The sequence below is a fragment of the Odontesthes bonariensis genome, chromosome 4, assembly GCF_027942865.1.
Source record: "Odontesthes bonariensis isolate fOdoBon6 chromosome 4, fOdoBon6.hap1, whole genome shotgun sequence".
NCBI classification, from domain to species: Eukaryota; Metazoa; Chordata; class Actinopteri; order Atheriniformes; family Atherinopsidae; genus Odontesthes; species Odontesthes bonariensis.
The window spans coordinates 8,248,967-8,273,986 of record NC_134509.1 but is presented as its reverse complement, the minus strand read 5'-3'; the positions used below and the strand labels follow the sequence as shown (position 1 = coordinate 8,273,986).

The 25,020-nt window shown below is 42.0% G+C and overlaps 1 protein-coding gene across 6 annotated transcripts in view; it reads right to left on the bottom strand.

The window, feature by feature from the left end:
• adgrl3.1 (adhesion G protein-coupled receptor L3.1) overlaps window positions 1–25,020 on the bottom strand; it is a 131,635-nt gene that overhangs the window by 44,753 nt on the left and 61,862 nt on the right. For 5 of the 6 annotated variants that reach the window (XM_075462772.1, XM_075462773.1, XM_075462774.1 and 2 more), the window contains exons 1-3: window positions 16,696–17,475; window positions 1,740–2,150; window positions 439–542 (exon numbers count right to left, since the gene is read on the bottom strand). In XM_075462772.1, coding sequence (XP_075318887.1) covers window positions 439–542; window positions 1,740–2,150; window positions 16,696–17,392 — 1,212 coding nt within the window. In that variant the 5' untranslated portion in view covers window positions 17,393–17,475. Of the gene's footprint in view, window positions 1–438; window positions 543–1,739; window positions 2,151–16,695; window positions 17,485–18,599; window positions 18,615–25,020 lie in introns of those variants that run through there. The other variant, XM_075462777.1, reaches the window with a different exon arrangement.

Here is a 25,020-nt window from a genome sequence, read left to right as displayed (position 1 = left end):
GAAAAAAAAAATAAAAATCTGGGAAAAGTTTATTTTTCTTATTCTTCTTTTCTTTTGTTTGTTTGCTTTCTCCAGTTCTTCTGTTTTTCACCCCACGGCCACCATACTCAGGGCAACAAGGATTTTTTTCTTCTCTCTCTTTGTAGCCTATTAGCCAATTAGCCTATCATGATGTCCACTGGGGAATTGAAATAACAGTAACAGCAAACTGAGAAAAAATGACCTTATCGGATATTTCAATTTCCCTACAGCTATGCCAGATCTCAAACATGACTTAAGGTTAAGGAATAAGGATGGAGACATGGCCTAAATCTTTCCCTGTGGGTTCAACCTCTTCACGAGTGAGAAAAACTGCTCCGGGGCTATATCCATAACACACACTCTTAATCCAGGGGCTCAGTGGGAACTATGACGGCCAGCAGCAGCATTCAGACTTACTTTCTGCATGATGTGGTTGACCCAAGGTGACGTGCAGTTGCTGAGGTCAGGGCCTTGGGGATCCCAGTAGCCCAAATGGGCCACGCACATGTAAGTAGCCACGCCTGCAAGACAAGCAAAGCAAACAGGCTGAGACAGTGTTGGCATTCATCAGGAGACACGAGGACTCTCATGCTGCTTGGCATTTTGTGTTTGCAGAGTCTGCCTGTGCAACAATGGTAGCTGGAGGATGGGAGAATATTTTTTTATTTTTTTATCACAAAAGCTATTTTATTAAAACGGTGGGATTTTTAGCTGAGAGGATGTGTTGTGAAATTTCACACACAGATCGAGCTCTTCTTCATCCAATAAAAATGAAAACTAATGATATTTTCATTTTAAATGTCTCCACAGGTCAGCATTTCCTGATCCTTTTTAAAATGTAAATATGTTGATTTATCCACATTTATCTGTCAGGGTTAGTAGGTTGTTTCTTGAGGGATAATGCAGCACATCCCAGCATGCATCTCATAAAACCCACACTATTTGTGGTGTGTGGACACACAAAAGCCTTCATAAGCTTTTTTTGCACAATAAAAGGTTTTGATTCATGATAAGGGTTGTAATTACTTTTGAAACCCCTCCAACATAACTGCAGTTGTAAATCTGTTTTTGTTGTTTGTTTGTTTTAGCAGTTTGACTAATAATAATAAGAATAAAATGAATAAGAATAAGAATAATAATCATTGTAAAAAGAAGCAGAAGAGGAAATAACACAATAATGTTAACACTTGAAGGATTAAACACTTTTGCGTGTCTAATAGGGCTGTAGCGATACACGAATCTCACGATACGATACACGATATTCAGCCAACGATTCGATATGATTCGATACACTTACATTATTTTCTGAAAAAAAGGGACAGTGTGATTTGACATGAATTGTCTCTGATTGGACTGGTGGCCCGTCCTTTGAAGCGGAAGGACAACACCGCCAGACAAACAAAAGCAAACATAAGAGCTATGCACTTTATATAACATTTTTATGAACTAAATTTATCACTGTTTTGTAGAATGTGACCCCCTGGCATTGTATTGTATTATATTAATGTTCTGTGTTTTTTCTAATTGGAACGTCTGACTTTTCAATAAAATTAGCTTTAAAATAAATAAATAAATAAAAAATAAATAAAAATCGATACTTTATCGGGAAACAAAATATCGATATATATCGCAGTATCGATAAAATTGCTCAGCCCTAGTGTCTAAGTGGTCAAGATATTAAACTCTATGCTGTCCATTTACTCATACAGCTTCCTTACCTAGGGTCCCGACAGGGCAAGGCTGCTTGGCCATCTGGCCTTGCTGTGTCCGAGGCCACGATATGTCGGCCATTAGCCTCGGACTGCAGAAGTCTTGGGGAGGCAGGGCAGGGGGCTGTGGGACTGCTGGCGGGGGCTGCACCGGAGGGGATCGTCCACCTTTCTGAATGGTGTCAGGAATCTGATTGTTGTCAGTCGACGAACCTCCGGCAGGAACCAAGATGGGCTGGCGGACTGTGGTGGTCGTCCGGTACCGCTGGCCAGGGGAGGTGGTGAGGAGAGGCCTCGGGGTGGTGTAGTAGGGAGGAGAGCGTGTTGTTGTGGCGCGGCTGGTTGACGAAGAGGAGGAACCTCCCCCACCCATCGGACCCCTTCCTCTGGTGGGTGGGATTATTGGAGGTGGACGGTAATCTAGCAGGTGAGAAAAAGCATAGAAGAAAAAGACGGAATTATAAAAAAAAAACAGAGCCAAAAGAAAAATCCAACAGAATTATAAAAACTGCGATCAAGCAACCCTCTGCTTTAGTGTTGTGAGCAGCAGTTTACAAGTGTAAATAATATACTGCAAACACAAGCACATCTGCAGGCATGCATTTATGCAGCACTGAATGGCTGTGACAGCGAGTAGCTCATATTTCTGATGACTTCCAAATGTAACTGTTTCATCCCTTGTCACAGTAGTAACATGTCAGATCCTAATTTTTTAAACAATTTTGTCGACAGCAATCTAACAAAACGGGGGAATTGGGATCATTTCAATTTAAATCTTGAGTCCTAAATAAGACCAGTGATTGGTCTTCTCTGAGAAAGATTACCAGTCTTTCCCGAGGGACTGCTACACAGCAGTGGTTCTTGCAGCCTAACTTGGTGGAAAAAACATTCTTTCGGCGTCATGCATGATTCATAACACCGTGACATCACGGGAAGCACTTAAATGTATAATGGTACAGTCTTTTACTGTCAATATTTCATTGTAAAACAGCTCAGTTATTCACAGTGGCCCTGTTTAAGGGACAGATATAAAGAATGAATGGATGTCAAGATGGAGAGAGTGAGGAATAAAGCATGTTTGTCAAGTGTTAATGCCATTTTTTACCTGCTGTGTATTGGTATAATTAATTTCCATTCATGTGTTGTGATCATTCAGTTTTTCCTTCCTTTGCTGTAGAATTTGTTATTAGTATCAAAGCTAGACATCATCTATCTATCTATCTATCTATCTATAGATAGATAGATATAAAAATAGATAGCTATATAGGTAACGTTTTATCCCGGGAACAACATCAGAGAAATCGGTCCAAAGAAGCTGAGTCCAAGGAACAGCTAAGATCCAGCGTAGAACCCTCAAGCTCCCAGGCCTTTGATAGAGGACCTGAGATTCAAAAGGGAGGAAACACCCACATGGGGGCAAATTGTGAGTTTGTTTTTGGTTTTTTTTCATATGAAGGCCTTAGAGGTGTAAAAAAAAAAAAAAGTCATAATTTTCTGCCAGAAAAGGTACGAAGTTGCCTTATGGCAGCTTAAAAGTCTACCCTGATGTTGAAAATGATTGATTTCATGATTTTCAGCAAAGGTGAAAAGCACCAGGACTATTTTTTTTTTTTCCATGATGTGCCTTCGGCTACACAATGTACTACATGGTGGTCATTGCCACCGAAGCGTTACACTGTTGTCAACTCCCAATGGGACTGCATGTTTGTCTGGAAAAAGGCTGCAATTGTATAAATTTCCTCATTACATCTCATATAAGTTTCTGGTGTACTGTATATGGACTACATGCTGTTAGGGTATCATCAGTCTGAGCAGTATGAGCTAAATCTGAAGAGATTAGATTTCTCGGAGGCATGCGCTGGGTTATGCATATAATGAGGTTTTTTTTTTTTCTGGAGTGTTTTGGGAAAAAGTTTTTTTGCTTGCTCGTTCCTTAGGGGTTGACGGGAAGGTGCGAGAAGGTGTAGAGTATGCGTGCGGGGGGTAAGAAAAAGTGGGTGTTCATTTCAGTTACTGTGAACTTCAAAATGTCCCTTCCTGTTGATTTTCAGTGTAATTAAATGTGATGCTCTTCTCTCCATTTTTCAGTGCGACTGCTTGACCGACAGCCATCCAACATACCATACGTTGTGTGCTTCTGCATCTAAACTATGCCGCTTCCAATTCCTGAATCACTGCTGCCCTGCCTCATGCATCCTCCGTGGAACGTTGCCATCAATCATGCGTGGCAGCCGCAGCCTAGGGACAAGCTGTCAATCTAGCCGGGTTTGTGTGAGAGTGTGTACTCATGAAGCAGAGACTGTGTGTGCCTATCTGGACTCAAATGGGAAGCTCCATTAGGGGCCCTGCCACAACAATAGAAGAGTAATGGTGTGTGTATGTGTGTGTCTGAGGTTGATGTCTGCTGTCATTTGAGTACAGGCCAGAAAACAGAGCGGCCGGCAGCTTACCGGTGAGGTAGTACAAAAGTCTGCAAGCATCACAGGCAAGGGGCCACAGCACTTCACTGCCACTGAATGTCTAACTCTGTTCCCTCCTCTTCTCTTCTTTTCTTGCAATTTTTTTTAGTTCTTTTTTTTCCTTCTTTGGCTTTCGCTTTCAGATACATTCTTTCTCCAACCGATATCAAATCCTGAATTTCTCAAGTTCACCGTTCATCTTCTCATGCACTCCCCTGTGTCTTTATTTTGTCCTCCTTTGCTCGCTCTTTTGCAGCTCTTTGTCTTGCAGTGTGATGAATTCATCACTTGCATCACTCAAGGCTGTAGGGAACTACAGGAGCATGACATAACACGTTCATGAAACATTTATAAAGAAGGAGGCTAGGTTGTACTCACGGGGACTGACATATCTCCCTGCATTTAAACTTGGAAAGCCTCAGGTAAATGCGCTTCGACAGCCTCAGCTAACCTAAACATCTTGCTCCTTGCCAGAACCGATGAAGAAAAAAAACAAGGCAGTACAAGAGAGATTCCACTGTATCTATGCTCTGCGCATTTTTGTGGGTGACATATTCATACAAATACGTTTTAGACATCCACTGCCTTTACATTCGGGAAAATGCCTGAAAAACCTTCACTGCACTGCAGAAATGTAAGAAATTTGACTTCTTTTATAGACACACTGCATTGCTGCTGTGCTGGCTGCCTGCCCTGCAAGATCCAACAACAGCATTAACTCTATTGTTTAAGCCTAGGCATTGAGCTTGAGATCGATGTTACAGCAAATTGTATCAATTATATATCAGAGTATGGCAAAATTAAAGGTCTACGAAGGACTTAATGCTTAATGTTTGACTTTCCTCACAAAGGAATCCCCTCCTCTCATTTCAAGGTTTTAATCCTGCTAATAATATGTTTGTGAAACAATAAAACATGCGATCTTATCATCACACAATTATACAATAAAGATGGCAAACAACAGAGTAATTCATCATCCGATGAGGTAGCCTGTGTGATACCACGGAAGGCAGCCAATCAGCTGCTGATATTGAGACCCTGTGGTGAGGTAATGTTGCCAGCAGCTGTTTCCTAAGGCAAGAACACACATCCAGGCTCAGCTTTTAAGTTAACATAAATGAAAAGTGCTTGAAGTGCACAGAAATCTGGAAAAGTGAAAATCCAAACGTTCCATTCTATTCTATTCTATTCTATTCTATTCTATTCTATTCTATTTCCTGACCTGTAGTGAGCCCAGGGGAACGTGAACAATAGCAGGCTTGCATTAAGTTGTTCCTGAAGATGGCATCTGTCACCACACTGGAGGGGCCACATAGATGCTTTCAATCATCCCGGGATGCCAACACATCTAACATGCAGACTGACAGCCTGTAAATGTGTGTGTCTATATGCGTATGTGACTGTGTGTGGCAGTGTTTCTCTGTTTTGGTGAGGCTGCCTAGTTCTGCCTCTGCACTCCTGCCCCGAACGCTCTTGTTGACTTCTGGCTCGGCAAACAGAGGGATCATAAATCCACAACACAAAAGGTAGAAGAAGGCAGGCAGGAGAGACGAGAGGGAAAAACGAACTTCCCCTGGCAAGTGTTGCGACGCTGTCAGAAAAACAGACAGACAGCGAGGGAAGAAACAGGAACAGAGAGAGGAGGGATTTGAACTAAGACAGAAGTTCCTCGGAAGTGGGATCAAGTGTCTATTCTACTTATAATGCGCAACGATGATAGCTTGCTCATAAGTTACTTCCTTACGTCTACACACATATACATATACAAGTCAGCTTGAACAGCAGAGAGTAGTTGGATCCGGAGGGATAACAGAAAAAAGGATAATCTGACTGGAGGTCATAAAGCTTTCTAGGCTGGATAGTAGCATGCACACAAAATGCTGATAAGACAGAAAAAAGCTCTTCAAAGCAGTGATGCTTTAAGATAAAAAACAACTTCGACTAATAGAGCCTCCTTCAAAATGGCTGCCAGGCACCACCCTGTTCCACAGCTAATGCTTCACATACAGACTGCTCAGCCCTGTTGGCTTGCCTGCTGGTTGCACAATCACATCATCCCTCTGCTGAAGTTGGCGGCACCTCCAGCAACTTTACCAATTACATGCTTCTTTCTTAATCAGGGAAAGTTCCCATGTTCAAAGCAATAAGCTAAGAGGATAAACCCCTTTTCATTTTTCTGTATTGTTTTTTTTTCTGCATTCCATAAGGGAACCATCAGGTTTTATAGACCTGATATATCTACGTGAAATTCAGGGAAAATAACTGGTGTGAATACACAGAGGGCATTCAAGAAAATCCTATTAGAGTTCTTGCCTTCAGCAAGTTACCCAATGGCTAGTCATAATTTTTCTCGCCACTTTATTACCATGTCCTACAAACTATTTTTCCACCTGCACATTTTCTATATTTCAACAGTAAAATCTAAAGAGGGAATACAGCCACGGTGGCCCGCTGTGCTGGCTGCTCTCATCATTGTATTTGCTTCCTGCAAGGCTGCGGGCTTCCCTTTCCACTCTATTGTCCTGGCATGGCCTGCTTAATTTGGCATCTGCTGTTTGGCAGAGGAGGAGTGGTGCAGAGGCCAATTGCACGCAGAGGGTCTGGCCGGGGCCATCCAGTTGATAAGGACACACTGCAGGCAAAGAACAGGTGCGGCAAACTTTCTGAAGCAGAGTTCAGTCTCTGCTGACATGGCTGTGTCGTAATCTATTTGGGAAAAAGGGAGACAGGCAGAGGGGGGCAAGTGGAAGAGCAGGTGATGGATGCAGTTGGAGAAGACAAATAAGAGAGAGCGAGGGGGTAGACTAAGGCGTTAAAGACACAGTGTGTTCATTTTGTGTCGTATGGCAGCATTTATCGGCTTAGAAGGCTGCTGTATCGTGGGCAGAGTCTGATTCAAGCCTGAACGACTCGATAGCTGCCTTTTACATTTATTTAGCTATAAAGCTCTGAATGTTTTCTGCCCATTAAACTTGTATCAGTTCTTATTACCCTCTTTATTTTGTTTCTGATTGCCTAGTTTGCACATATTAATAGGCCAAAATACCATCCAGTCAGATCCCCAATAAAAAGGTAGCAGCTCAGACTATGAAGGTGTCCATCTGCTGTACATTTTCTGCAGGAGGAGAAAACGACCATCAAGTATTTTTCCTGGTTTTCACACATTAAGATACGAAAGTGAACTCGAAAGTGCCAGAATTCGACTACATATGCCATAAGCTGTCACATTTTGACATTTTTATTCCCAAAACTGCAATTTCTCAACTGAGATATGAATATGTATTAAGTTTTGAAATCTTTGACATCACAAAATAACACCAAAACTGGAACGATGAACAGAATATCTCGATCAGTCTATAATGATAATGAAAGCCTCTTTTTCTCTGAGTTGGAGTTTGAGGTCACTCTCCAGTGAGGATGAAGTATTCCCATCGTCCAAATAACGGTCATTGTCACCCTCCACCTCACCCATATTCCCCCGCATCAGAATATTTGCTGTCCAAATATTGAAGAATCTCGGAGACCATTGTAGCTGTCATTATTCTCATCTTATCGTTTCTTCCAGACACCGTGAAAAGGCTTCTCAACCACAGTCAGCAATGACTACAAATATCTGCATATTAATGAACCAATTTAATCTAATCAGGAAGCCTGTTTGCTAGCAATTTTGAACATTAAAATAGCCCAAGAGAAAACAATACGCTCTTCTTTTCATAGAGAAAATAAAAGTTCCAATTCTCATCACGCCAATAGCGTGAAATCTGGTGTGGGACTGTATGACCACGCATGGTGGAAATAGGTGGAAATGATATTTTCTCTGACTTTTGAGTCATTTCTATAGAAGCATTTTGAAATGAAAATACACACTCTTTAAGGAATAGTCCTGAACTAGAAGTTACTGTTTACATGAATTTCAAAATGGTAAAAACTGACCATCCTGGACTCTGTGAGTGTTAAATAAGATGCACCGCAGATGGTTTATTGAATCAATTTAAACAAACCCAGCCTACTCTCACATCTTGCCATCCACTAACAAACCCAAGATGATACAATTTCAGTTAGCTGGGCAACTTTAACAGAACAGCAGTATCGGCATAGCAACAGATACAGGGATAGCAACATGATCATAAATTACCTGTAATATACCTGGGGCATATGAAATCTTCAAGTGCATGTTTTGAGTCTTGGTCAAGGTACAAATGCTACAAAAAGAAAAAAAAGAAAAATTGGAAATTACACAGAAGTATTTTCTCAACTTTCTTTTGGTTGCACTTGACTTAAACCATCAGGGAGAACTCATGATGAGACAAATGTACTGTTTGTGGGACGTTTGGGAAAGAAAATCCACTGCCTGACAATGTCAATCTTCCCAATTACTGTTGTTTTTCTATCTACATGGCAAGAGCATGGAAGCCAATCCCATGTAACCCAGTTAGATACACATTCTTGTTCCTTTTGCCCTGCATCATTTACTCATTTGAACTCCTTGAGGATTGTACAATGTGGAATCATCAGCATACGTCAATCCTAGCTGACCGAAAAAGTTGAGGACTCGTGCAGCTACCCTGGGGTGTCCCATAGTCAAACCTTTTTACTGAAAAACTTCAATTAAAGTACACAAATTACTGCAGTCTATAAATCAAATAATCTTTCATCCATTTCACAACCTTTATAATACTGGAGCCACGGTGTTGGAAAGAAGGGATTTTTTCCCCTAAAAAGAATTCATGGCCAATTAAATTAAAAGCTGTACCAAAGTCAAGCCAAACAGAACCTACAATCTTATCTATGTCATTCAGTAAGTCATCAGTTATTGTATTATCATGGTACAAGTTGAGTGGCCACATTTATATGCACATGAAACTCAGAACCAATGCCACTGATCAAAAAAGAAATATTTCAGGATTTAAGAACAAATGGGCTGCTTGTTAATTCACAAGAGTGGAGCAAGAATGTTTTCATCGCCGCACCTATGGGCAACGAATGTCTACAGGCCCCCAGGAAGCCGTTTAATGGGCTAACAAGTTTCAAAGCAGTGGAAAGGATTCTGAATTCAAAGATTTCCCCTTTTTCAAAACTGTCAAAACAAACACTGAGTAATCATGGCTTCATTTTGACACAGACCGAAAGCACACTGACACACTGACACACACACACACCTATACAAACTTGTGTCGGCAAGCCAGAAATGTGCTAAGGGTTAGTCTTATCAGCAATCTAGTGAAAGAGGGTCACCACTTCACCCATTAACTGCTGCTATTCTCTCCACTTTAGCTTGTTTTCAACATTTCCTGCTCTGCTGCTGCTTGATTGCAATCCATTGCCAAGGAGAGGAGTGAAGGAGAGGAGAACAGAGGAAAAGGGCGGGGGGTAAAAAAGAAAACAGGTGGAGGGGGTGATAAAGACAATAGTTACTCTGTGCTTGACTTCCTTAGGAAATGGGACTCTGTGATTTTGGCCATAAAGAGTCCAAAGGTCAACCTTTACATTTCTGTGCCAAGCAAAGGTCATTTCTATTCATCAGTAACTTTTAGCAAATGACTTGTAATTCCAGTGTTTGGCTACTTTCTGATGAAGATTGATGAAGTAATTTTTGCCACTTTTAACATGAAGCTGCAGTAAGCATTCAGCTTGAAAAGCAGTTAGAGGGGTTTTGCTTTTTTTTTGGCTACAACAGAGAATCATTTCTCTGTATGACTCTGAAGAGTGCATTCAAAATTCAAGAAAAAAAATTCTTCAGAAAAAGCTTTTAATCTTGCTGCTGGATATCTGAATATCTTTTCTTTTCCCCCTCGTACATGCTGTTGTTAAAAGCAAAACTGACAGACTAGAGTAGTTTAGCACAGCGCTGTACGAAAAGTGAGCTGAGAAAAATGGGAAATGAGTTGCATACAAAGGTTTCTACACAACTGCAGCAGGCAGCAGATGTGTTTTTTCCCTTAGACACTGGATAAAACATATATGTGTGTGAAAGTATTGAAATAATTTTGCATCGGGTTTTAACTTGCCTTAGTTGTTTAGATAAAGGCAGAGGTGATGCTTACAATCCAATAGTGGCTGACATGAAAAAGGTTTGAATCAAAAAAGTGCATGTTAAAAAGAGTTGTTCGAAGACAGTCAGACTTCGGACAAGAATATTAATGACCAAATTATGTCTAAACACTAAAAAGTTGTGCTGACTGAGTTTCAGAATTTCTATCATCCGGGCTATAATTTAAATAGAATTGTTCTGCCCTATCAAAACATAGCCTTAAATGTCAATGTCTTTCCTACATTTCTTTTATACTCTGTATAATTGGTCTTAGCCTTTTTTACATTTCAATTTGACTATAACTGCATTGAAAAGGGCCATATGAGGTGTATTATTATTGCTATCATTCTTATGCACTGGGTTTTGTTATGTCGGGGCAAAAGTTCCCGTAGGCTTTACTCGGGAAACTTTCGTAATTGCTTTCTTTTCATACCAACTTAGGAACGCAATTTCTGCTCTGTAGAAAATGCAAGGTTACGAGGAGCGTCACTTTAAAGGACAATGAGACAACACTGGGACAACATAAAATATAGTAAATGCTCGACTGTGTCGTTTTGGAGCTGCCACCAAAAGGAAACAACAAAAAATAGGTTGAAGTAGGGTAGCGAAAGATACAGAGAAGAGAGTAAACCCAAGGATGGGAAAGGCAGTGCATACAAGTTGGTATGCTCTCAGTTTTAGCCCTGTTTGCCCCTCCCATCCCTGAAGATGCAGATAACATGAATAATTTTGTGACTTTGTTGGAAAAACTTTCTAAAGTGTGGCAAGGCAGACTAGAGGAGATAAATTTTTCAGATGTTTCATTGGAGCCATGCTGCTTGCGTAGGGCAGGCCTCTATAATATGCATGTAAGAAGACGTGATGAAACGGCTCCATAAACAGCGGAGAATGAGTGAGTGTTCTGGGACCATGCGGTGGAAGAAAGGGCTGATGCAGAGACAAGTGACTTTGACTCTGACTTTAAATTCATGCACTAGGTCTGTATAATATATACTGTACATCTAAGGGCACTCGATGAAATAGCCCTGTGTGATGTGGGAAAGAACTCCATGCGGAGAAGGAGGGCAGATTAGGCGGGAGATAAGCATGACGGAGACAAAAACAGGGAGAAAAAAAAACGCTTAGTGAAAACCAGAGATGTATGAGAAGGAAAGAGGAAATTTTGAGATTCCTGCTATTGTGAGGCACGTTTTTTTTGTGTGAGAATCAGCGGTAGGAAGAATAGAGATTTAACAGTCAAAAAATAAAACACAAACAGCAGATGTAGAGAAGCAGCTCTCTTTCTTGTCAAGTACCAAAGGAGGGAGCAGACACACTTCAAAAAGATCATTTCCTGCTGCACGCTGCATTTGGAACGAGATAAAATACATGAGAGTAAGCCTTAATGCTATCTGTTAGCCCAAGGTTAACTAAACCTGCTTAATTTTTTCCATCCCAGTTACATTTCACTTCTTATGCTTCACACAAACCTCCTGTGGTATGTATATACAGTATATGGAGAAAGATTGCCCAGACACATTTTTCAAAACCAGGGTCAGTTCTTTCTTTAAATACTTAAAACATTGAGGGCTACACTTCTTTCTAAACTAAACAAAAGGAAAATTCTAATTTCTCTGCAGTGTACAATTTTATCTTGCATGGAACAACCACCACTAGAGCACAGCGACTGATAGAGGCATTGTAAGATGCTGTTCACCCTTTTGATGGCAAGCCCTTTTTGCACACAAGCAAAGGGTAGCACTTTTGAAAACTTTTGCTTAAATTTATTGATCTGAATTTTTGCACTTGAGCCCATTTCAAGTGAAAACCATAACAGGGTGAGAGAACAAAACTCACATCAAAATTGCGAGAAGGAAAGACAAATTGAGAGAGACTGGTTGAATCAACGAGAGATGAAGCTTGGTGGTTTGTCGGCGGCTGCTGGAGGGCAGAGCTCCTACAGAGGACGCTCGGCTGACACCACTCTGCGACAGACACGGTGCGTGTGTTTAATGTGGGAGTTCACTGGCAGGGTAGGCTGTCAGCAAGTGTGAGCGCGACTGGACTGTGACTGTGAACTGTACGAAAACACTGAACAACAAATTAAAGGGGGCATCATCATGGAGGTGATGGTTAGCATTCCACTAGCACTCTGTGATTAACTGGTATCTGAGAAAATGCACCAAGCAGAGAGTCTGTTTTACTCACTGTTGCGTAGTCAGCAGGTGGATTCTGGTCTATCAGAGGAGCTAATGTGAGAATGTGAAAGTAATTACACCCACTCGGGAGTTTGTTCTTTACACCTGTGTGTTATCTGACTTTATTTTACTGCTAAGTGGCCCAATTGCACTTTATGTGGCTTGAAATTGCATAAGTTGTTTGGTCTCAACATTGGCCTAACACAGACTGGTTTTGGCATACGTGTTGTCTGCTATTTGCTCTTTTTTTTAAATCCAACTCCAGCAGTTATTAATTATTATAGTTATTAATCTCCAAAACACCCAACTGTGCTTCTCTAAATTGTGAAGATTGTTGCCATTAAACATCTTTTAAAAGGCTTTAATATGCTAGAGTCATGACTTGATACCTTTTTCCTCATTCATTTGTTCATTCATTTGTTGTATTTGGCGCTATATAAATAAAAATGAATTGAATTGAATTGAATTGAATTCATTGAATGGAGTCCTATGAATATGCCAATCTGACTCCGCCCATGTCTTCGCCCACCAGCTCTGCCCTGCTTCCTAGCACTTTTAATACTAATCCAGCTATAAATAAATGAATCAGAGAAGAAGAAGAAGCTCAATTATACAAAGTAGCTTAAGTATCAGTTTGGCAATGTATGGACTTTTCACCACTTTGTATAATACATTGTCAACTAGCTTCTGGCCAGATAGGCTGGTGACTCTTGCAGTTTGATCAGTGTCCAGAGCCCTACTCAGACTTATACTTTTTACACTTTTCTCCACTATCTTGCCGGAGAACAGTATCTTCTGTATCTTACAGTATCTTCTGTAGAAAATACAGACTGTCTGATCTTTTCTTTCTGAGACTGCTGGTGGTGCTCTGCTGATTGAAAGCAGAAATCCTCAGCCATGGCACTGATGTCTTATTTTGTTCATGGTATTTCTTGTAACATAAACAAAAAAAAAAAAAAAACATCAGATGAACAAGTTGACAAAGTCAAAGACTTGATTTTTAGTTGAGGGGGATTGTTACAGAACATAAAGCAAAACAAGAGGCTTTGGGTAATGCCATCATTACTTTGTTCGTCCAGCAGAACAGCTGCGGCTCAGCTGTTTTAAGGACCCTCAGAAGTGTCTGCAGCACATCGTAGCAGAGAAGATACTGTTGTGAAGTCAAGCAGTTTCCTCACAGACAGTTGCATAGGTGCTAATTAGTTTGAGAAATACATCCTCGGAAAGTTAAACACTGACCCCAATTAGACTGAGCAATATATCAATGTAAGAATTGTACAAAAATCTGTATTGGCAGTGACTAAAACCCCAGTTGCACCAACTAAATGCTAAATTTCTCTCAAGTAACATTACTCGTACTTAAATACAGTTTTTTGGGTACTCTTTTCACACATGGTGAGCACACATTTGAGTGCGCCCAAGTAACTGTGCTCCATATTCCTGTGTTCTAAAATCAAACAATTCGAGCGCCTCAGAGTGAACTCTTTAAAACCATCCGCCTTTGTTATCCAGTTGGATAGACACAACTAAGTAATTGGTGCCCTCTGTGTTGTACCACAATTACTTTCGTTCCTCAGTGGCCAACCTCGTCCCTCTCTTAGACCACGGCCCATTTCCTGTCTCATTTCATATCTTTAGAAGTCCACATGAGCCGAAACAAAAACAGGGTGTGCATTAAGCTACATCAGTAATGAGTGGAAACCCTCCGGATGGCCCCTTTCCTTGTTCTGTTTCCTGAAAGGACCCGGAGAAAAGGTGAAGGAAAGAAAATTTGCCCACAGCTTTGACAGTGAAACTAAACATTTAGGGCAAAAAAAATGTGTCAACATGTTACAAAAGAAAACGTCAATATATCAATCGGTTGCCTCATTTTTTTTCAAAGAATGAGAGAATCATGCAGTTCAGGTAGCTAATTTATTCCTTGTCTTTATTGAGTGAGGGAGCGGAGCGAAGATGAGCACAAAACAGCAGTGTGTCATTGATTGTATGTCTTTATCCCCCACTGGCTAGCAGTCTGGCCTCTTGCTATGCACTGGAGGTCATTCTCCACATTGAATCCCCATTGATCCCCTCTTTAGAGCCTCTCGAGATACCCACAGCTCCACAAGGAGAGTGATCACATCCTCATCATAAATAAACATTCATGAATTGAGAAACAAAAACTCATGCTGCAAAGTACATTAGCTCGTGCGCAAATCCATCATCATGCATGTGTAAACAAACACCTAAGTACACTTTTACAGCCTGGCAATCCTTTACACACACACACACGCATACACACACACTGGTCGGTAGAAACTAAATTTATTGCTGTCTCCCTCTGTAATTTCTTGTACTGCGTCTCCTAACTGCATGTAAGAGCATGCGTTAATTCAGACATCATTTAATAAGACACGCAGCCAGACTGCCTTGACCACTCCATAGAAAGGTGCTGAAAGGCAATTACACTGGGCAAATAGCCCTTCAGGCTCCAGGGGCCAAAGCCCTTTCATCCAAAGGAAAGAAGGAGGTGAGCTTGGACTAACACCTCACGCTAGAGTTTAAAGTGAGTTACACTAGGTTCGAGAGTATTCCTGGCTCCTTCAAATGGACCCAGTAGTGCTGGTGAAAAGCCACATCATTTGTTAATTCAAATGAGCCAACCTACAAAATTGATTTACGAGCCTTTCAGCACTGTAGGTTCTGGGTATATATAACCATCCTGTTGTAAATGGTCCCAGCACCTGAAATTTTCTGCACTTCCTTCTTACATCCCCGAGTATTTAATCATGCAGAGTTTTGACTTCCATCTGTCAGACATCTGACGTAAACTAACCACAGAGATGCATTACATCTGCAGTTCTCAAAGGAGTTCGAAGCTACACTTGCGTCCAGCTGGTTTATCGAAGCTGTTTTGCTAAAAAGAAAAACTATGACTAATAGCTAAGGCTTGACAGTTTGTCATGAGAGTAGTGAGAGCGAACCAAACTGAAACAACGAGCGGATACAGGCCTAAAATCTTTGTCCAGTCGTAACCCTTTGCAGTTTTTAGTACCTCTCACACTATGTGTAGTCATTAGATCTATTGTTGATATGAAAATAACGTATCACAGTATGTTGTGTGAGTGTGCTGTGCTTTAGCACTGATATGTGGGTTCATTCATAGTAAACGGGCCAAAAGTAAAACACAAAATGTGTGTCAAACAGGTTGAAGCAGTCTTCAGTCACATTCGGATAGTAGTTCCTCCCACCTCAAGATACTCTTGGCTACATTCAGAGAGATTGCAGTGTGATTTGTTTAGCAGTCGTGGAAACTAAAGAGAAAGCTGGCAAGTGGTGCACTTAAAAGCAGGAGGATGTGAGGCTCAGCATTAATACAGTTAGGGATTTTTTTTTTTCCCTAAAGGCAGAGATCCAGATAGTCTTTAGATGTCTGTCTGATTTCAACAAACAGCAACTCTACTGACCTCTACATTTTCAGGTGAGTCATGGAACAGCTGTAAAAGTGTGGTGGAGTCTTTTTTTTACTCATTATCACTATTTGTTTGTTTGAGAACAGTCCTAATTGACAAGCATGACAGTGCAGATGGTATGCTTCTTTTTCCACCTTTTCAAGTCATTTGCTAGAATTATTCGTCAGGGGGAGATTAGTTTCTGTCATTAAAATAAATAGCAAAAGAAATCTTATGTGAAGATTTAAAAAAAGAAAGTTCTCAAACCAGAGAATTTTTCTCCCTAACTTTATGATCCACTTAGCTGCAAAGCATGATGTCTAATGGCACTTTTCCACTAGCTCGGTACGGCTCGGTTTGGTTGTGTTTCCATTACACTTCGTGCCTCCTCGACGTGGGCGGGGTCGTCGTAACACGGCTGCGCGTGTTGCTGCTCACCCTGTGGCTTTTTGTCGCACAGAAGGCAAGAGAAGAGAGCCAGAGAAGACTCCTGGCCGCCAGACAAAACAGTATTGAAAAGTACCTGAGAGTTTTGTTATACATAGAGCAGTGTGACGCTCAAGATCAAAGACGACGTTTGGAGGTAAGCTAACGGTTGCTAATGCTAGCTTTTATTATCCGCGTTATGACGCTTCCAGTGACGACACTCATCGCCCAATCAGTGGAAGGCAGTTGGCTGACGTCACGTTTAAGTAACGCTTCGGCCCGCTTGGAACCAGGGCTGAGGTGATACGGAAAATCGTCCCAGTTGCAGGTACTGCGTGCTAGTGGAAACACGCAATAGCGCACCGAGCCGAGCCGAAGCGAGCTAGTGGAAAAGCGCCATAAGAGACAGAGGTAGAGGAGGAGCTGTTGGGCTGGACTTACCGTTGTTGCCAAAGTCCAGCGAGTACTTGACCACGTGGTAGTTATTCCAAACGTACAGCAGGTTGTCTCTTGGGTTGTAATCCACTGCTGCTATGTACTGGTAGGAATTGGGGAATGGTATGTTAACTGTCATCTCCTTGCTCTTGTCAGTGTTGTACATGTAGTCGATCTTGTTCCCCGTCCCTTCGTTGTCGTCGTCTTCATAGACGGTCTTGACGACATACAGGACTCCGCAGATCATGAAGGCGTTGGATGCAGAGCGCTTGTCGTAGCTGGTGTCCCAGGAGCCCTCAATGCGCAGGGTGTAAGGGTTGAGCTGGCTCACCACGATGCGCCCGTTGTTCTGCTCCGTTGCATAGATCACCCATAGTCCGTTCTCATCCACGGCGAGGTCGATGTCCGACTTGCCCCCCCAGCGGTATGGCGAGGTGTCGTGGTAATTGGCGTTGGCAATAATCGCCTCACCGCTTTTGATGCGTGTGCGCAGATCAAACTTTACAATGTTGCGGGTGCGCTCTTTGTTGAAGAAGAGCGCACCGTCGTAGACGACAAAACCAGTCCCATCCACGCGGTGCGGCAGTTTGTATGTGGTGGTGGGGCGGCCTGCGATGAAGTCCTCCTTCGACGAATACTCTGTCAGTGTGTCGGTGCGGTATGGCGTCCAGGGCATGTAGTAGATCTTATCGGAGGCTTGCATCGGGTCTTTGCACCATGCACCGGACTGGTGGTCTGACTCAAAGAGATGCTCACTTTGGTACACTCCCCGCAGAATCCCAGGACACAGAAATACTGCGAAACAAATGACAACATTTTCACATTAGATACGCTTCACCCCACTGATGTCAGATGTCAGCTATTCTCTCCAGAGTTTCTGTCAGTGCCTGCTGTGGGTTTGCTTCTTTTTATAAATGTTCATGAATAGGATAACAGTGTTCTAACTTGACCTTAACTACCAATGAACGATGATGACATGATAGGCGTACTGTGTTGTGATTTGGATGTTGTATAGTCACTGTCATTCTTAAGCACAGCAACAGCATGCCTTCTGTTCAACAGATAATACCCTGCTCTCACAGTTAAGAGATGAAGAGAAAATGGCACATTTTGTTCTACTTCCACCCTTTCCCTCTATTCCCATATCTCCCTCCCTCCCTCCTCAGTTCCTCATTAGTTTCACAGCTCTTTCTTCGTTTCTCTCCCTTTCCATTTCTGTCAGTAACCTCCAACTGTAGAGCCAAGCACATCTTTTATCCTCTGCTGTTTTTGCTGTTGTTACCATAATCATTTTCCCACTTCAGGCTCAGTATTCCTGCCATGGAATACTGAGGTCATGTTTTATGAGGGATGTGGGAAATGTAGTAAATTCTGGAAAGCCACTGCAACCAATCATGGGAACCTTTGTAATTTAACTGGAATGCCGTCGCATCCGCACAGCAGATACACAAAGACAAGCCAGATGTGCGTGGTGGTTTTCCCCTTCAACTCAATGATAAAATTCCAGATTTTCACACAAAACGCTTCGGAATATTGATTGAAAATTCATTTGCTTTCAAAGATCTGGCATTACCTTAATATCATAAGGAAGTATTGAAATATTAAATGTCAGTTTAATTTTGTGTTCATTGGCTCATTATAGAAATGTACTCGACCCATGGAGAGTTTGTTAAGTGACATTCTACACAATGCCATGGAATAATATGGCCCTAGAGTGTGTCTAATGAGAACCAGAGTTTCTAAATTGCCTCTATATATGCAAGCTGTCTTAATATAGCAGCAGTGACTTTGAAGGGGATGTCAAGCTGCCACAGAGTACAAAATGCTTCAAGCACTGCCATCAGAAAGTGACGCCCAATCCCCGATTTGTAGCATGTTTGCATGAGTGAGGGCTCGAGTCAAAGACTTACCTTTTTGTTCTACTTCTGCATGAGCCATGAGCGAAAAGATTTGAAGAAAAAAAAGATAGAGAACAAAGGAGAGAAAGAGACAGAGACAAGAGACAAAAATAGATTAATGATGCAATAATAAGGAAATCATGATAATACAATCTCGGATCTCCATAATCGTCCTCATATTTCATCCTAACCTTGTGAGAGTGCCAGGATGCTCTCCATGTGTGATTGGTAATAACATTACATAAACGTCTGAGGAGACTGCAGTGAAACAGGAAGGCTTTCTGACAGTATTGCATCTCACATATGTTGCGCACGCACATATGTGGGAGCAGAGATGCACGTGTACAGACAGACACAAAAAAAGAGGGATACTAAGATCAAACACAGCATGCACAAACGCACACATGCTCATGGTGTCCCTGGTGGTCTTACCCCTGGTGCAGAACAAAATACAGCAAAGCAAAATGACCTGAGATAATAAGCTCTTTAATGTATGCTAATAGCAATGAAAAACAAAAAAAAACCAAAAGACTGATTTGTTCAATGGGATTGCATTTCAGTGGACCAGTCAAAATGGCCACATTTAAATGCTTTCTGATACACAGTGGGTGAGCTAATGCTTTGCGTGCGCCGTATAATGTGTGTGACTGGGTATGAGTGTACAAGCATCTGTGTGTGGACATAGCAGTGAGCTGAATGCACTGGTTAGCATAAACTCCAAGACCAATTCCCTGTCTATAATTGTGATTCCTTTCACCAACTAGGTAAATCTGAGGCAAAAAAAGAATTGTGAATCAGACCTGTTTCCATTCGAGTTCCATTAGAGGTGAATAAAGAAACAGCGAATAAACAAAGCTTTGTAGTATCACCTGAGGGTGGCATTATAAGCTACGTTGCTGTTGGTTCTGATTTAGTCGAAGAAATTAGTTGTCTTAACCAGTAACTAACCTTGAGGAGGTTAAAAAAAAACAGCTGTCAAGAGACCTCTTCTTCTGGGAATATCTGGGATATTATGTCAGGGAAGTGAGTGTTTACCAGCTCAGACTGGAGAAAGCTTGTGATTTACGGCAGTCTTTGCCAGGTCCATTGCCCCTAATTTCTCCTAATGCGCACCAGGTCTTCTTCTAAACAGGCAAATCCAACCACCTCAAGCAAGTGTGTAACCTTTTTTTGCACATTAGTCAAATGGAATCCTGGAATTTTATACACAAAATGCTACCCTTACAGCTTCAAAACATCCTTCATTGAAATGTGCACAGAAACCTCTTAAACATATGAATTTCATTCCTGCTCGGTCCCTGGAGGTCTGAGTGGAATGTGAACGTGGCAGAAACCTTATCCTGCAGGCACTGGCCTTCTGTCTTTCAAGACCGTTAGAGACCTGCTGTATGGAACTAGTCCCCTGAGATGCGAGAAGAAAGGAGGAGAGGAGATGACAGCAGGGCAAAGTCCTCAAAGGAAAAACATTTCATAGAACTTCTGTATGGCACATGTTTATATATAGCACATGTGCTCTACATGTTGCAAACTACCTACGTGTATAAATTCTTCAGCACATTAAAGCCAAAACGCATCACCAGCCACAAGACAAACACAACACATGTGACGAACAGAAACACACTAAGATGTGCACACACAAACACACACACCCACACACAAGCAACCATTAAATCCTCGGCTCATGAAAAATGCATGGTAACTGGTGCGGCTTAGCACAACTCCCGATAAATAAGCAATCTCTGGAAGGAGATCGTGTCCGACTCAGAACCTAAAACAAGTGTGTACATGCGCGTGTGCACAGGCGTTTTGTGTGTGCCGTCAAAAGTTAAGATACAAAATGGTTCACCACAAGGAAGCAGCTCCCCTGTGAGGAAAGCTGGGAAAGAAAGCAGATAGGCTGTCTATTCAGAGGGGTGTGCGCGATGGAGCGACAGATAACAGTGGACTAAGCACAAACGTACGTACACAACATGCACACACACACAATATAAAGAGACAAATAGCGGTGGGGAGGACAGGGATTGATGACACCAAAACAACAGGGCCTTCACATTACCTGATGCTCCCATATCTCAGACACAGAGCAAAAACATGTAGAGTTCAAGGTTGCCAGCAACTAATAGATTTCAAATGAAAGTGTGGAAGCAACAAGTAAACCAAATGGCACAGAAAATGTCAAACAAATGTCATTCAATTTGTACTGCTGCTCAGTGTTTCGCTAGATTAATGGACGTCTCAGCTGGTGAGCTTAGTGCTGGATTTCCTTTTTTTTTCGGGTGTCTTTTCTTTTAATCTCCAGGAGAAAGGTAAGAAATCAAGGTTTCTCATGATCACAGACGTGCATTTTTCAGCGCGCAGGATTTGACGAGGCGAATATGAGTCAGTAAAACCTCTGTTAAAAACTCAAGGTTTTGTCAAGGGTAGCTCAAGCATGCAAGATGATTTGAGAGATGAGAAGTCTTCTCCAACATTGTTAATTTAGCCAGCGAGTGTGGCTGAAAGAAGAAGAAAACGTCCTTATTCTCCAGAGAATGTCAACAACAAAGCATCTTCTGTCAGTCTCCCTCTTAATGTTATTCAGAACTGAAGTCTGCACAAAAAGCAGCATGTTTTTTTTTTTTTCCATCAAGCATCTTTGACAGATCATTTGCAAAATCACCTGGACTGCACTGGGACCTATGTATCTGCAGGGGAAAAAGATTTGCTCATTATCTCCCAGCAAGGCTTTGAATGAATATTAGAAACACTAGCAGGATAATAAGGATGTGTTGCCTCTCTGGTTTCACATTCATTAAAATCATCAACTTATTCATTAGAATCTGCTGTTGAATCTTCTCAACTTCACATTAATAGCTCTAACCCTGTACCTTGGATGCTTTCTCCTATATTCTGCTCTCTTTCTAGTTCTCTTACACTACACACATGCATTCAGAAGGAGTGTTAACCCAGCTGTGCTGCAGTGTAAAGATAATTAGCATTTTTATTGAAAATGTATGGTTTATTAAGAAGGTGTTCGTCGAGGAGGAGAAGACAGTGTGTGCTCATGAGTGTGTGTAAAGGGTGTGTAAGAGAGACACGCGGGCACGTTCCCCTGCACGTTTCTGCAGACTACGAGTGGAGACAGCAGCCTCACCAGCGATTATCACTGATCTCCAATCAGCACAGCCGGCTAAAGCCCAAGGTCATTTCTGGACAGAGGCGTTTTCTGCTTTCTTTCTCCATTATTCTGTTCTTTCCCCTTGTCCCCGTACCCTCACCTGCCATTCTGTTTCATTATTTCATCCTGTGCTTTTTCTCCTTGTTCATTCTCTCCATTACCTCCTCTGTATTTCCACAACTTCCCCCAAGCCAAACCCCGTCCACCTCTCAGGCTGTGTCTTTTATCAGTTAATTCGTTCTCTCTGTTCCGCGTCTGCTGGCCTCGTCTAACCTCTTTCCCTCTATCTCTGCTTCAGCTGTCGCTCCGTCGTCTCTCCTTCTGCCTCCTTGTTCCCTTCCCCATCTTCCCTTCCCCAGCTCTCTCCCTCTGGGAAACACAAAAATCGCCTGCATATGTGCCCACATAAACTTATCATACACCAGACGTGGCACACACAAGGAAGGAATCCTCGCGGCAAGTTTCCACGACAACTAGCCCGGACGCACACACACACAGCTCTCCTTGTGTGATCATGATGAAGTTATTCCAAGGGTCCAATCTGACAGAAGTCTTTAATTGGACAGAGGAGAAGGTGATTTTATCTTTTAATTAGCTTTCCTACCAAGCCAAGTCCTATTGTCTAAAATAAGCTGCATAGGTATTGCATAACATATCACTAGCTTTTCTGATTAATAATTGCTAATTGCTTCATAACAGCAATTGGGAGAGCCAGGGTATACTGAATGAAGATGAGGAAATGGATACACATAGGCCCACGTGTCCCTGCCTGTTCTTAATTGATGAACATGAATGGGATGACACAAACTTCCCTTTTTTTCTGCAGTGTAGATCCTCCTTGCTCAGATTAAATCTTTCCATGTATAAGAGGTGCCTTGGTGAAGCACTTTGTAAGGCAGTGTGTTAATGGATGTATGGATATTTATAGTATGCCCGCAGTGCAATGAGACTGTATACACAGGTGGCTAATTACTGCAAAGGCTAGCTGGCTAGTTTGGCACACGACCGCCACGCACTCATACCACAGAGAGAGAGTGACAGCACTTGATTGTAAGCTTTGGAAAACAGCCAAAAAAAAAGAAAAAGCCTCGCAACGAGGAGAGATGAGGAGCGGCGAGGCTAGCGCGAGCCAAAAAATTCTGAGGGAATAAAGGAGGAGGGGAGATTGAGGAGCAAACTTTCCCTGAAAACTGAACCGTACATAATTTAATTACCTGTTTTACAACCCACTTTGAGAATTGTTTACAATATCTGTGTCATGGGGAGCGTACCACTTCCACTCGAATGGCAGTTCTTAGGAAAAATACATCTGCAGCATGAAGTTGTGTCTCTCTGGTGCTCAGCTCATATTCTTTCCATGCTTTCAGTTTGTGATTAGCAACACATGCCCTCAGAGATAATTGCTAGGAGGTGGTGGTGGGGGTGGGGTCAGGTGTTTACATTCAACAAACAACGCCACCGCTCGTGTGCTTAATGTCGAGGGAGACATGATTTATGGACGTCCCTTGATGTTACAGTCATTTGAGGGTGCTAAAGTCAAACACCGCCTTCAAATGTAACAATGATGTATTAAAAGTTGGTGCTTGTATGCATTTCAGAGTTTGAGTACGCTGTCACATATTTGAGAAAACAAGCCTTGTTTACTGAATCATCTTGATTCATGGCAACATTTTGGAGATATCTCACCAACTAATGTCGTACAAAATACATCTCAAACCAATGCTGTTGACAGCATTGATCTGCTGTGTCAGCGGTCCCGTGTGATCACTGGAGGCTGCATCACTAGCCTGAATGGAAGCGTGCTGCAACATACACACATTATTACAGCTTTGTTTTCAGAAATATATCAAGTCAGAGCGTCGTGATATGCCAATAATAAAACAATGGAATATTGATATTGCGTTGATAATTCCCTAATGATCACGATGTTGATCAAAGCTGGTAAAGCGAAACAGAGTTTTTGTTCTATGTGTACTGTTCGAAACCTCCTGTTTGAGCACAATTCAATTAAAAAAAAAAAAAAAAAGAGGGAAACAAGTCGCTATGTATTGATATCACGATAATATCGTTATCGTGAAGGGTTTTGGCCACTCGTATGGAGAAAATCTGATACCGTGTAAGCGCCAACTTGGAAAATGAGAAATGATGGCTCTGTTAAGAGTTGTGTCATGTAAAGGTTGATATCCGCCGACAAAAGTGGGGAGTGTTATTTAATCTTTATACAAAATGTTCTCGTGAAGCACTTCTCTAAACACACCCACAAGAGACAGGTTGTGTATCACGGTGCTACCTGATCTGGCCTGAGCACTTCAGACAGCAGGCTGAAGATGGTAATGTACTATCAAAAGCCCTCTCTCTCCTTCACGGTCCCTTTCTATAGCCTCGCTTCATCTTTTTCACTACGTCCCTCCTTCTGTTAGCTGAGCTCCTTAACGACTTTGTATCAGATGCTGTCTATTTCTGTGTGAAGAAACGTTACTTACGGGGTGGTCGGTGGCATAGTGGGTGGGTGATCTCTGACTGACCAATTGTTTATCAGATCAGCACGCCACTCGCCTCCCTTTGATCTTAAGCCACTCCTCTTTAAAGTGGCGACTCCACGAAATAAGCCGCGTTGCACTTTCAAGAAGGGTGAAAATAAAGACAGAGCATGCCGACCAGTCTCTGAGAGGATACAGTACACCAGTACACACTCTTTTCTTGATGCCTGCATATGCGTGCAGTGGGAGTGTGTGTGTGCGCCTGGTGGGGCATTTAGCAGGTATCAGGTTGTGTTTCCATCTGCTCCAGAGAGGGCTCTGATAGTCCTATTATTTAATCTTCTGGTCATACTAGACGCCAGGCAAGAGCCGTTTAGCCTGACATAATTGAATGCTTCAGTGTGGGAGATCACCTTGGCCGTCTGCATGTACAATGGTGCCAAGGCTGAAGACTGACAAACTGTCTATAGTTTCCGCAGAACTTGAGAACTTTTTCCCCCCAAAATAAAGTAAAAAATATTCTTAATCAGTCGGCTCATATGTGATGCACACATTCTAAAAATAATATTTAGAGCCAGAGGTGAGATGCTCTGATGCAGATGTTTCCCTGATCTATATGAAAACAGCTGAAGACAGTTTCCCTTCTTGTGTCCCAAAAAAAAAGTTTGGCCAAGAGTGCTTTCAACTATCAAAACGCCGGGTTTACATTACAAGCCACATCATTCAATTCTGATTCATTAAGAATAAAACTGGACAGTCAACAATCAAAACAACAAGCGTAGCTGGCGGTGCTTTA